The 13,087-nt window shown below is 43.4% G+C and overlaps 1 protein-coding gene across 1 annotated transcript in view; it reads right to left on the bottom strand.

The window, feature by feature from the left end:
* Positions 1–13,087, bottom strand: part of UBE3C (ubiquitin protein ligase E3C) — a 133,368-nt gene that overhangs the window by 12,470 nt on the left and 107,811 nt on the right. The window contains exons 19-20 of the mRNA XM_012812962.2: positions 3,502–3,690; positions 3,333–3,399 (exon numbers count right to left, since the gene is read on the bottom strand). Coding sequence (XP_012668416.2) covers positions 3,333–3,399; positions 3,502–3,690 — 256 coding nt within the window. The remainder of the gene's footprint in view (positions 1–3,332; positions 3,400–3,501; positions 3,691–13,087) is intronic.

A 13,087-nucleotide genomic window follows, 5' to 3' on the forward strand; every position in this document is an offset into this window, starting at 1 on the left:
GTAGGACATGTATCCACACAACCTAGTCCCCTCTACAGGGTAGGACGTGTATCTGCACACAACCTAGTCCCCTCTACAGAGTAGGACGTGTATCTGCACACAACCTAGTGCCTTCTACAGCGTAGGACGTGTATCTGCATACAACCTAGTCCAGGGGTCCTCAAACTTTTTAAACAGGGGGCCAGTTCACTGTCCCTCAGACTGTTGGAGGGCTGGACTGTGGGCCCCGGGACAAGTTGGCTGTTAAGCAGGACAGGCAGCGGCGGCGGGCCTGATAAATGTCCTAGGCAGATTGCATGTGGCCTGCGGGCCACAGTTTGAGGACGCCTGACCTAATCCCTTCTACAGAGTAGGACATGTATCTGCACACAACCTATCAATGTCCTTCTCCATATTTAAATCTTAAGTTACCTCTCAATTACTTATAATACTTAATACAATGTAGATGTTATGTAAATGGTTGTTGTACCCTATTATTTAGGGAATAATGACAAAAGTTCAGTACAGATAACATAATCCATTTCCTCCCAGTATCTCCATCTGTGCTTGGTTGAATTCAGAAATACAGAACCCATGGAGACAAAGGGTCGACTACATCTGAAACTTAGAATTGTGTGCCTCTGTGCCCCAGTGAGATGTCCAGACCAAGGGCAAAGTTCAGGAGGGAGAAACTTTATAAGGATCAAAGAGGACAAATGCCAGAGTAAGAAGCACTTGGTCACCAGGGATGAAAACCAAAAGATATTCCAAAGAATTTTTTTTGAGACAGAGTCTTACTTTGTCACCCTTGGTAGAATGCCGTGGTGTCATAGCTCACAGCAACCTCAAGTTCTTGGGCTCAAGAGATTCTCTTGCCTAAGCCTCTTGAGTAGTTGGGACTACAGGTGCCAGACATAATGTCCAGCTGTTTTTCAGAGGGAGGGACATGCTCTTGCTTGGGCTGGTCTCAAACCTGTGAGCTGAGGTGATCTGCCCACCCTGGCCTCCCTGAGTGCTGGAATTACAAGTATGAGCCACCGTGCCTATCCCAAAGGATTCTGTTTTTAAAGAACTATGCCAGTGGTTAAAAGTAAACCATTGTTGAGTTGTAGACTCTAAGGGATTTACATGTGGTAACATATCTAAAACAGTAGACAATGGGATTTTTATTTATAATAAAGCAAGGTGTTTTCCCAATGTGATCTTAATGTCTGAATTAATCTATCTTTCCTTCTGATATAACTCATTATCCTTCTGATAATAGGACTACAGCTAACAACCAACTCCAGTATACGATTAGGCAGCTATTCTAAAATTTAGTATCTGCTACTTACAGCTTTTAATCTGGTTAAGTGCTTCTTAAAACTAAAATAATTGCAATATATTGCTCCCTCATTGTTAATATGCTATAGAAATAATATCAATAAAATATCTTAAATGTATTATGAATATGATAATATTTTAAACCTATTTACTGGAATAGCTAAGCTCATTAAAGGTATAAACTTTCAGTGCAGACAAGGTAATGTAAACAACCCAAGACAATTTGTTGGCAAAGGAAAGAGTAGATTGATTTCATATTCTTGAAACTTATGACTTGACAGCGGGCATGATGTGATGTTAGGTATTATTTGCCTTTACATAGAGAGTTCCAAGTTAAAGGAATACGAATTAAATACAGCAAGACCATACACTGCAAGAAAATAATTTTTAGCTATTTTTCTTGCAACCAGCAACACAATAAAATTTTAGAACAGTCCACATCCTCAAACAGATCTCACTCTCACCTCACAACCACTGACCTGCTGTCTCTATAAACTACCTCATAGAGATGGTCACATAAAAATTGCATTCAAGGCTTGGCGCCAGTAGCTCAGAGGCCAGGGCACCAGCCACATACACTGGAGCTAGTGGGTTCAAACCCAGCCCAGGCCTGCAAACAACAATGATAACTACAACAAAAAAATAGCTGGGCATTGTGGTGGGCACCTGTAGTCCCAGCTACTTGGGAGGCTGAGGCAAGAGAACTGCTTAAGCCCAATAGTTGGAGGTTGCTGTGACACCACAGCACTCTACCAAGGGTGTCATAGTGAGACTCTGTCTCCAAAAAAAAGAAAGGCGGGGCCTGTGGCTCAGTGGGTAGGGCGCTGGCCCCACATACTGAGGGTGGCAGGGCAGGGTCATACCCGGCCCCGGCCAAAATGCAACAAAAAATAGCCGGGCATTGTGGCGGACGCCTGTAGTATCAGCTACTTGGGAGGCTGAGGCAAGAGAATCGCCTAAGCCCAAGAGCTGGAGGTTGCTGTGAGCTGTGATGCCACAGCATTCTACCAAGGGTGACAAAGTGAGACTCTTAAAAAAAAAAAAAAAAGTAGAAAGATTTAAATTTATCAAAAAGCATCCAATTTGATGAGGTCAAAGTTTTTAGGATTTTCTTTTATTATTAATGGAGGGGCGTGTTAGAACTATTTTTATTATTTATTTATTTTTGAGACAAGAGTCTCACTTTGTCACCATTACAGCTCACAGTAATCTCAAACTCTTGGGCTCATACAATAGTTACCTGAGCCTCCTAAGTAGCTGGGACTACAGGCACCTACCACAACGCCTGGCTATTGTGTTTAGAGATGAGGTCTCACTCTAGCTCAGGCTGGTCTCGAACCTGGGAGCTCAAGCTCAGGCAATCTACCCGCCTTGGCCTTCCAGAGTGCTGGGATTATAGGTATGACCCATAGCATCCAGCAAACTATTTTTAAAAACAAAAGACTAGAAGCAGCCAAATGTCTAGCAATGGAGATTTAAGATGCCATACTGTGGACAGGTAACGCCAAATGCAGAAGAGTGCACAGGTGTGTGGGGACTGTGCTGCGCTTCCTGCAGATAGCAGCACTGAGGACAGCGGCTACTGACACTGGGGAGGGGAAGGAGGGTGGGACAGAGGGGACTGGGAACCTCATTACACATTCTTTTTTTTTTTTTTTTGAGACAGAGCCTCAAGCTATCCCCCTGGGTAGAGTACTGTAGCATTACAGCTCACAGCAACCTCCAGCTCCTGGGCTCAAGCGAGTCTCCTGCCTCTGCCTCCCAAGTAACTGGGACCACAGGCGCCCGCCACAATACCCGGCCATTTTTTGGTTGCAGGCGTCATTGCTGTTTGGTGGGCCCAGGCTGGATTCAAACCCGCCACCTTAGGTGTATATGGCTGGCGCCTTAGCCACTTGAGCCACAGGTGCCGATCCTCATTACACATTCTGGGTTTGGAGGCATGTAAATCCCCTCTCTACAGAAAATCACTTTGGAAATATGGTCATCTGTAGCATTTTCACGAAAAATAACTACCAGTGTTAACATACCTGAATAGTTTGTGAAGGACTTGAGGTCCTCCAGACTTATGGGAACTTGGGCACCAGAAATTAATACCTGAAAATAAAAAGTTCAAATCATAAAATTTGACAGGGCTTTTAAGCACTCATTTTCATTTCTTATGATACCTGTGTCTCCCTGAGTTAGTAGGTAAGGTACCTGAATCTCCTGCTGATCGAACATGCGGAGCCACTCGAGGTTGACAACGTTGGCCAGGCCCTGCCTGAAGGCCAGGCAGTGCGGGCGGATCTGCTTGTTCAGTCTGTAGTCAGCCACCAGGTGGATGTACGCAATCCGGTTGGCACTGGTGACAGGGATGTCTTTCCCACCAAATTTTAGTTCAACCACCTGTGAGTACAAGGCACAAAGACCTCAAAACCTCAAAGGATGACAAAAGGGCAAAAGAAATGTTAAAAACAAAATGACATTGCTTTGTCAACAGAATCTAAACACGAAACAGTCCAACTAGCATTCGCATCATTCCACACAGATTCCAAGACGCACTGCTGAGAGGGTTCCCCAGAGCTTGGCAACCTCCTCTGTCCCTGCTTTTCCCGACGTACTAAGGAATGTAATCACGGCAATTTTTTTTTTTTTTGAGACAAAGTTTTACTTTGTCACCCTCGGTAGAGTGCCGTGATATCCCAGCTCACAGCAACCTCAAACTCTTGGGCTCAAGTGATTCTCTTGCCTCAGCTTCCTGAGTAGCTGGGACTACAGGCTCCCATCACAATATTTGGCTATTTTTTGTTGCAGTTGTCATTGTTGGTTAGCAGGCCTGGGCCGGGTCTGAATCCACCAACTTTGGTGTATGTGGCTGGCACCATAACCACTGTGCCACAGGTGCCAAGCTGGCAATTTCATTTTACAAACATAAGAAATCAGAAAGGTAAAGATATGAACCAGACAATCAACATAAGTTGGGAGTGTTGCAGTAAAACGATCACTCATGTTTGTAAACATTAGCAGCATATGCTTCATTATTTCCATATTACTATTGCAAAGGATTTCAACTATGATTTATAACCAGAGATAAGGGATTGGCCCATCCCTTATATATACAAACAGAGTCAATATGAACAATTTTGACTCTAGCCACACCCACATGATGTGCAGTCTAGTTGAGATGTCCTCCTGTAAGCAGCACCAGGGTGCTGGGGAGACGAGTGCCGCAGCAGGAGCCTGGAGACCTGGCCTCCATTCCTCTCTCACTTGTCACTCTGCCCCTCAGACTTCTTTCCTCACTAATCAAGTGGTGGTATCCACTTTGACCATCTTGGAATTGTTTTGATTATGTGACCTCATATACAAAGTTGACTGACAGGGGCAGCGCCTGTAGCTCAAAGGGGTAGGGCACCGGCCCCATATGCCAGAGTGGCGGGTTTAAACCCAGCCCTGGCCAACTGCAAAGTTGACTGACAAAATATGATAACTTATAAGCACATGATAATAATCTGAAAGATAGGATACTTTTAAAATTCCCTGTTTAGGCTGGGCGCAGTGGCTCATGCTTATAATCCTAGCATGCCTGTAATCCTGAAAGGCCAATGCAGGCAGATTATCTGAGCTCAGGAATTCAAGACCAGCCAAGACCCTGTCTCTAAAATATAGCCAGGTGTTGTAGCAGGCACCTGTAGTCCCAGATACTCTGGAATCTGAGGCAAGAGAATCACTTGAGCCCAAGAGTTTGAGGTTGCTGTGAGCTGTGATGTCATGGCACTCTACCCAGGATGACAGCCTGAGACTCTGTCACAAAAGAAAAAAAAAAAAGAAAAGAAATTGCTTGGTGGCACTGTAGTTCACTGGGTAGGCTGGCAACATACACAGAGGCTGGGGGGTTCAAACCCAGCCTGGGGCAACTAAAACAATGACAGCTGCAACAACAACAAAAAATAGCTGGGCGTTGTGGGTGCCTGTAGTCCCAGTTACTTTGGGAAGCTGAGGCAAGACAATCGCTTAAGGCCAAGAGTTTGAGGTTGCTGTGAGCTGTGATGCCATGGCACTCTACAGAGGGCAATAAAGTGAGACTCTGTCTCGAAAAAAAAAAATTCCCTGTTTACTGGTATTTAAGAAAAATACAACTGCATTCCTGAGAATCGGTGAGGATAGTTTATGCCATTTATGAAGACAATATAGGCCCAAATAAATGAGGACATTCAGAGTGACTATATTCGTAAGGAAAGCCACTACTGCTGGGGATGGAGAGACAGGAGAGAATGAGCTGCTACGTAGAGAGCAAACATATGGGGGTAAAAACAGAGATGATGGTTATGGGAAAAGTACCAATGATGGACATGTCCTCAAAGCTTCTAGCTCTCTGGGTAGCTCTGATATTACTAGAGTAACAGAGATAATTCCTCTACCTCTGAACAATGGCCATTATGCCCACAATATTTTACCACTTTACAGAAAGGCTATTTCAAAACCTGCTAAAGAGCTCTACTTAAGTCATCCTGTATCAGATGGTTTGCTGGTTCTCATTTTATATAGCTTTAAACTTGAATGTTAAATTTGTCAGATTTGCTTTTTTTAATAGTTCACATTTTAAATGAGGATTCAATTATTCTTACTAATTCACTTTCTTAGTTTTGGAACCATCAAGTCGAAGAATGGGCTTTCAAGTCCATTGTCCCTACTCTGATTAAAGGCTCTGTTCATTACCTTAATTCCTCTGCCTGTACCAGCTGACAGTCCATCTGTTAACCAGGCCTCGGGAGGCGAGCTATTATATTTCAATATATAAAACACCACCGCCTTCTGTTAAATGGATTAAAGGTAGGTAATAATAAATGATGATGCACTTGTAAGACTTAGGAGACAAAGGACCAGGAAGTTATCAGTTAAGGAACTTCCAAGCCTCCCAATTACCCTGCCTAATCAGACAAAACCGATGTTTCCAATAACTTTAAAATGGTTACACTGCTTTTAATTAAAAAACCTCTAGGTTAAACCTAAAAATGTGTGTATATTTCAAAAGAATGTCAAGTATGTGCTGAAAGTTCCTGCTGGAGGGGCACATTTAAATCCCCTTCGCATTTAAACAGAGAGCTAGGGCCTGTCTCGAGTCCAGACCTGCCCTGCCTCTCAGAGGTGTCCCATGGCACTGGACTCTACAAGGCCAGGCACGGTGCACTTTCTACCACCTGCTTAGCTCATCTGCTCCTCTGGCAACTTACACCCCTTTTCTGAGTCGAGGAAAGGGTCCTAGGAATTGCCCAAGGCACACAGCAAAGCAGCTCAAACAGGACCTGAACCAAAGTCTCCCAGCTCAAGTCCACTTGTTTCCACATAACAGATGAATTTTGGGTTCTTCTTAAATCCTTAGCATTTTCCTGAAGAAAGATGTCTATGTAAATTAGTATCTAAAATAAAATTTCATGTTCATTATTAAACTAATAAATAGCCACACTGATTTTAATGAAGAAAACAAATTCAAGAGCAGCATCATTATTTTAAGTGGAAGAGTAATGAATACATCCTGCCAACATAATCAAGTATTTCCATATTACAAGTCTTTTTTTTTTTGGCAGTTTTTTTGGCCGGGGCTGGGTTTGAACCCAACACCCTCATCATATGGGGTGAGCACCCTACTCCTTGAGCCACAGGCACCGCCCCCATATTACAGATCTTTAAATCATGGTATTTTAGAAGCTTAAACCTATATAGAACCTATATAGAAGACTACCTTTTTTTTTTTTTTTTGCAGTTTTTTGGCCCGGCCTGGGTTTGAACCCGCCACCTCTGGCATATGAGGCCGGTGCCCTACTCCTTTGAGCCACAGGCGCTGCCAGAAGACTACCCTTTTATATGTACTTCTACAGGAATCCTTAAGATCATCCCCCAAATTAAGTGTTTTACCAGTGAATTTCATTTGTTGTTTCCTTTTCTTTTTAAAAATTATATATATATTTATTTATTTTTGAGACCTTTGTCTCACTACATCCCCCTTGGTAGAGTGCTGTTGTGTCACAGCTCACAGCAACCTCAAACTCTTGGGCTTAGTGATTCTCCTTCCTCAGCCTCCCAAGTAGGTGGGACTACAGGCACCTGCCACAACGCCCGGCTATTTTTTGTTACAGTTGTCACTGTTGTTTTAGCAGGTCTGGGATGGGTTAGAACCCACCAATTTCAGTGTATGTGGCTGGTGCCCTACCCACTGCCCTACTTTTTTCTGAGACAGAGTCTCAAGCCTTGGCCCTGGGTAGACTGCTGTGGTGTCATAGCTCATAGCAATCTCCAACTCAGGCCCAGGTGATCCTCTTGCCTCAGTTTTTTCAGTAGAGACAAGGGTCTGACTTTTGCTTAGGCTGGTTTCAAACTGGTAAGCTCAAGCTATCCACTGGCCTCGGCCTCCCAGAATGCTAGGATTACAGGCATGAGCCACTGTGCCCAGCCTTCTCCTTTTCTTATGAGACAGAGTCTCCATTCTGTTATTCAGGTTAGAGTGCTATGGTGTCTAACTAGGCACAGCAACCTCAAACTCCTGGGTTCAAGTGATCCTCCTGCCTCAGCCTCCTGTTAGTAAGTAGCTGGGACTACAGATGCCTGCAACAATGCCTGACTCGTTTTTCTATTTTCTTTTTCTGGCTGGGGCCAGGTTTGAACCTGCCACCTCTAGTATATGGGGCCGGTGCCCTACTCCTTTGAGTCACAGGTGCTGCCTTGCTTATCTATGTTTTATTTTTTTTGAGACAGAGTTTTACTATGTTGCTCGCCCTCGGTAGAGTGCCGTGGTGTCACAACTCACAGCAACCTCAAACTCTTGGGCTTAAGTGATTCTCTTGCCTCAGCCTGCCAAGTAGTTGGGACGATAGGTAGGCACCCACCAGCCTTGGTGTATGTGCCCAGTGCCCTACTCACTGACCTACAGGAGCTGAGCCTAGTTTTTCTATTTTCAGTAGAGACAGGGTCCCACTCTTGATCAGTCTGGTTTTGAACCCCTAAGCTCAAGCAATTCTCCTGCCTTAGCCTCTCAGAGTGCTAAGATTATAGCTATGAGCCACTGTACCTAGCCCTACCAGTGAATTTCTTCAGAAAATTAAGGAACTGTAGTATTATTATTGTTTTGAGATAGGGTCTCACTCCATCGCCCTGGCTCTTAATGTAGTGGTGTCATCACAGGTCACTGCTACCTCAAACGCCCTGGCTCAAGTAATCTGCCGCCTCCCTAGTAGCTGGGAATACAATAGGTATGCACTACCACACCTAACTAATTTTTCTGTTTTTCAGAGATGGGGTCTTGCTCTTGTTCAAGCTAGTTTCAAACTCTTGGCCTCAAGCAATCCTCCTGTCTTGGTCTCCCAGAGTGCTAGGACTACAGGCCTGAGCCACGTGGATGGCCTAGTATAATTATTCTTTTTTTTTTTTTTTGAGACAGAGCCTCAAGACGTCACCCTGGGTAGAGTGCCATGGCTTTCCTGCTCACAGCAACCTCCAACTCCTGGGCTCAAGCGAGTCTCCTGTCTCAGCCTCCCAAGTAGCTGGGGCTACAGGCGCCCGCCACAACACCCGGCTATTTTTTGGTTGCAGCCATCATTGTTGTTTGGCGGGCCCGGGCTGGATTTGAACCCGCCACCTTAGGTGTATGTGGCTGGCACCTTAGCCGTTTGAGCCATAGGCGCCTAGCCTAGTATAATTATTCTTATGCATTATCATCTATAATTTCTTAAGTCAGTGGGAATTTGTATGAATAATTGGCACATCTTAGCTTCACACTTTTGCTTTTAACAGATCCCAGTATCATCAGTGGTACTTTAATGGAACTTTTTCATATGTGACATTTCATTGTTATGGTCTATTTCAGAAGGAAAAATGGGATACACTGCCATTAGCAAAGGCCTTTCACAGGTCAGCGTAACACTTGCTTGCCTTAAGGCTTTACTCCACTTACAGACCATGCCACTAGGTGGCGCAAGGTGATCAGCCGCTGGCAGAGTCATTGTCTATGGAAAATTCCCTTAGGATAACAAAACTAACTTTCAAGAGAGTAACTGCATTTTGCATGGTTGAGATTTCATATGGTATAGAAAAAGGTATTGAGAAAAATGGCAACGAGGCCACTCATGGTGGACTGCCTGAGCTCAGGAGTTGAAGACCAGCCTGTGTAAGGGCAAGTCTCTACTAAAAATAGAAAAACTAGGCAGGCATAGTGGCACACACTTGTGTCCCAGCTACTTAAGAGGCCAAGGCAGGAAAATAGCTTGACTCTAGGAGTTTGAGGTTGCAGTGAGCTCTGGTGATGCCACTGCATTCCAATCTGGGCAACAGAGTGAGGCCCTGTCTCAAAAAAAGGAGTCAAAGGCCAGGTGTGGCGGTTCACATCTGTAATCCTAGCACTCTGGGAGGTCGAGGCAGGCGGACTGCCTAAGCTCACAAGTTTGAGACCAGCCTGAGTAAAAGTCAGACCTCGTTTCTACTAAAAAAATATACAAACTGAGGCAACAGGATCTCATGAGGCTAAGAGTTGGAGGTTGCTATAAGCGATGACGCCACCATACTCTACTGGGGGGGCAACAGCTTGAAAGTCTGTCTCAAAAAAATAAAAAGCTAAATTAGTGGCACACATCTAAGATATGGCCTACATTTGACATTACTATACTACAGCATTTGGTGCCAATCTCAGGAACACCAACAGGTTACCCAGTAAGTAGAAAGAGTGGGAGGGCCTGACTTAGTTACTACTTCCTTTAATATAAACCAATTTCTCAAAGTGGATCAAAGGGTAAGAAATAGACTGAAAATTCAAGTTCCAAAAAGATAACCACTTTACAACAACATCCACAATGTTTAGACACTAGCACATATAACTGTCTGTGTCTGCTGGCTTCCGCAGCACACACACTAACACTGCAGTGAAGACATCCTATGTTGGCCAAACTACATAGCAGTTCTGCAGCTTAAGGAAGAAGCTGCCCCCCCTCCCCACAAGGATACAAAATCTCTTATTTTCTTGAGGAATTCTTAGTATAGTATAGTATTATGATTAAAATGAATATACCATACTGAGATACCACTTTATACCTATTATGATGGCTATTAAAAAAAGGGCGGGGGGAGGCAGTACCTATAGCTCAGTGGGTAGGGTGCTGGCCACATGCACTGAGGCCGGTGGGTTCAAACCCAGCCTGGGCCTGCTGAACAACAATGACAACTCCAACAAAAAACAGCCAGGTGTTGTGATGGGCACCTGTAGTCCCAGCTACTCTGGAGGTTGAGGCAAGAGAATCTCTTAAGCCTAAGAGTTTGAAGTTGCTGTGAGCTGCGACTCCACAGTGCTCTACAGAGGGTGACATAGTGAGACTCTGTCTCTTAAAAAAAGGAGGGGGGGGAGTAACAAGTATTATGAATGATGTGGAGAAATCAACCCTTATGTGCTGCCAGAGGGAATAATGTAAAATGGTAGTTTCTATAAAAATAATTTGATAGTTCCGTGAAAAGGTAAATATGGATCAGAACAACAAACACTCACCAGTGTAAAACCACCCAAAAGCTGACGGTCAGAGGAGACAACACAATGGCTCAAGAGGAAAAACAAAGCAGCTGAGTTCTACTCAACAGGACCAAGAGGAATCCGCCCCACTTATCAAGGCTTACTTTCACCACTCATGAGACACAGCCTGGATGAACGGATCCGACAAACACAAGCCAAGTTATCTGCTGTCTCCACCAAACATCTAACCCACAAGGACTCATTCAGACTCAAGGTAGAGGCATGGAAAACAAACACTCCGGCTCTGCGCCTGTGGCTTAAGTGGCTAAGGTGCCAGCCACATATACCCAAGGTGGCGGGTTTGAATCCAGCCCGGGCCCGCCAAACAACAATAACAGCTGCAACCAAAAAATAGCCGGGCATTGTGGCAGGCGCCTGTAGTCCCAGTTACTCGGGAGGCTGAGGCAGGAGACTTGCTTGAGCCCAGGAGTTGGAGGTTGCTGTGAGCTGTGATGCCACAGCACTCTACCCAGGGGGGACAGCTTGAGGCTCTGTCTCAAAAAAAAAAAAAAAAAGAAAACAAACACTCCATGTAAATGGAAATCAAATGATAACACTGATTTCAAATCAACAAATGTAAAAAAAGATAAAGATGGTCACTAAACCACATATAATTCAGTAAGAAGATATAACAACCCTAAATATTTACACAGATAACACACAGGTGCACCCAGACTCATTCAGCCAACCTCCCTGATCTAAACAAAATGACAAACAATAGCACTATAACACTGGGACTTCAACCCCATACGGACAGAACAAGAGAGACCCTCCAAGCAGAAAAGAAAGAAAAGACTTAAATAGAATTCCATACCAAACGGGCCCAACAGACACTCACACAACATTCTACCCCCAGACCACTAAAAATACATTCTTCTCATTAGCTCCCAGAAAATTCTCTAAGATTGATCACATCTTAGGCCACAAACACGTCTAAATAAATTAAAAAAAAAAATTATACCAAGGCAGGGCCTGTGGCTCAAAGGAGTGGGGCACCGGCCCCATATACCGGATGTGGAAGGTTCAAACCTGGCTCCGACCAAAAACTGCCAAAAAAAAAAAAAATTATGCCATATGACCTCCTCAGTTCATAATGGAATAAGATTAGAAATCAACTCCCACAGAAACACTCATCCTTACAGAAAATCACATAAACCAAACAGAAACACTCATCCTTATAGAAAATCACACAAACCAAACAATCCATTGCTGAATGATAGTTGGGCCAGCGAGGAAATTAAGATGGAAACCAAAGGATTCTTTGAACTAAATGATAAAGGGGACACAAGTTCTCAAAATCTGTGGGACTCAGCAAAAGCAGTCCTAAGACACAAGCTCACTGCCACATGGGCCATATCCACAGGGCAGAAAGGTCACAAACAATTGAGGGAATCGTCTCAAGGAATAGGAAAAGGAATAGCAAACCAATTCCAAATCCAGCAGATAAAAAAAATAGTAACTAAGGTAGAACTAAATGAAACTGATAACAAAAGAATCTAAGATTGGATGAAACAAAAAGTTGGTTCTTTGAAAAGATGAACAGGCTTCTTGCTAGATGAACCTGGAACAGGAAAAAAAATAAGGTGACCAGACGTCCTGCTTTTTAACAATTTGTCCTGCGTCCTGTGGCGTTTTTAAAAAAGTCCTGATTTTTGGAAAGAATACACGACAAGCTAGGGAACAGTGGGAGAACGGGAAGGGAATATACAGTTTTCCGCTGCCATGTGGCTATTTCACCAGGATATGAGTTTTATATTATTTTTGTTAATTTTATAATGTTAAGTTTTAATAATAACAAGTAATTATTGAGAACTGATTATCAAGAACTGCTTATCAAAGTTCGCATTGTTGATCAGTTGATAGAATTCGACCACCATTGTTTGGACTTAATGAACAATGGCATTTTTTGGCATTGGCAACCATGAAAACATTTTGTAACTGTCTCTCAGACGATACACATTGTACTGCGTGCCAGTTCTAGTTAAACAAATGATGTCAACAAATCAGCTATTCAGATAATTTAGGTAAGTAATTTATTTATTTATTTCATGAATTTAGCAGACAGTACTTGTGTTATTTATATTTTATAGTGGCGGCAAAAAGTCTAATAATACCAGCCTTGATAGTGACACTTAGAACTTATGAGGTATCATTATCAAAAAAATATATTGTAAGGAAAAGGTTAAATCTTGGGCACCAGCAAAAATCACAATAGAGTAAACAAATGGTTAGAAATATTTCATCATTTTTTTTTTT

This window comes from Otolemur garnettii, unplaced genomic scaffold (genome assembly GCF_000181295.1).
Source record: "Otolemur garnettii isolate 467f Iridium unplaced genomic scaffold, OtoGar3 scaffold00235, whole genome shotgun sequence".
NCBI lineage: Eukaryota > Metazoa > Chordata > Mammalia > Primates > Galagidae > Otolemur > Otolemur garnettii.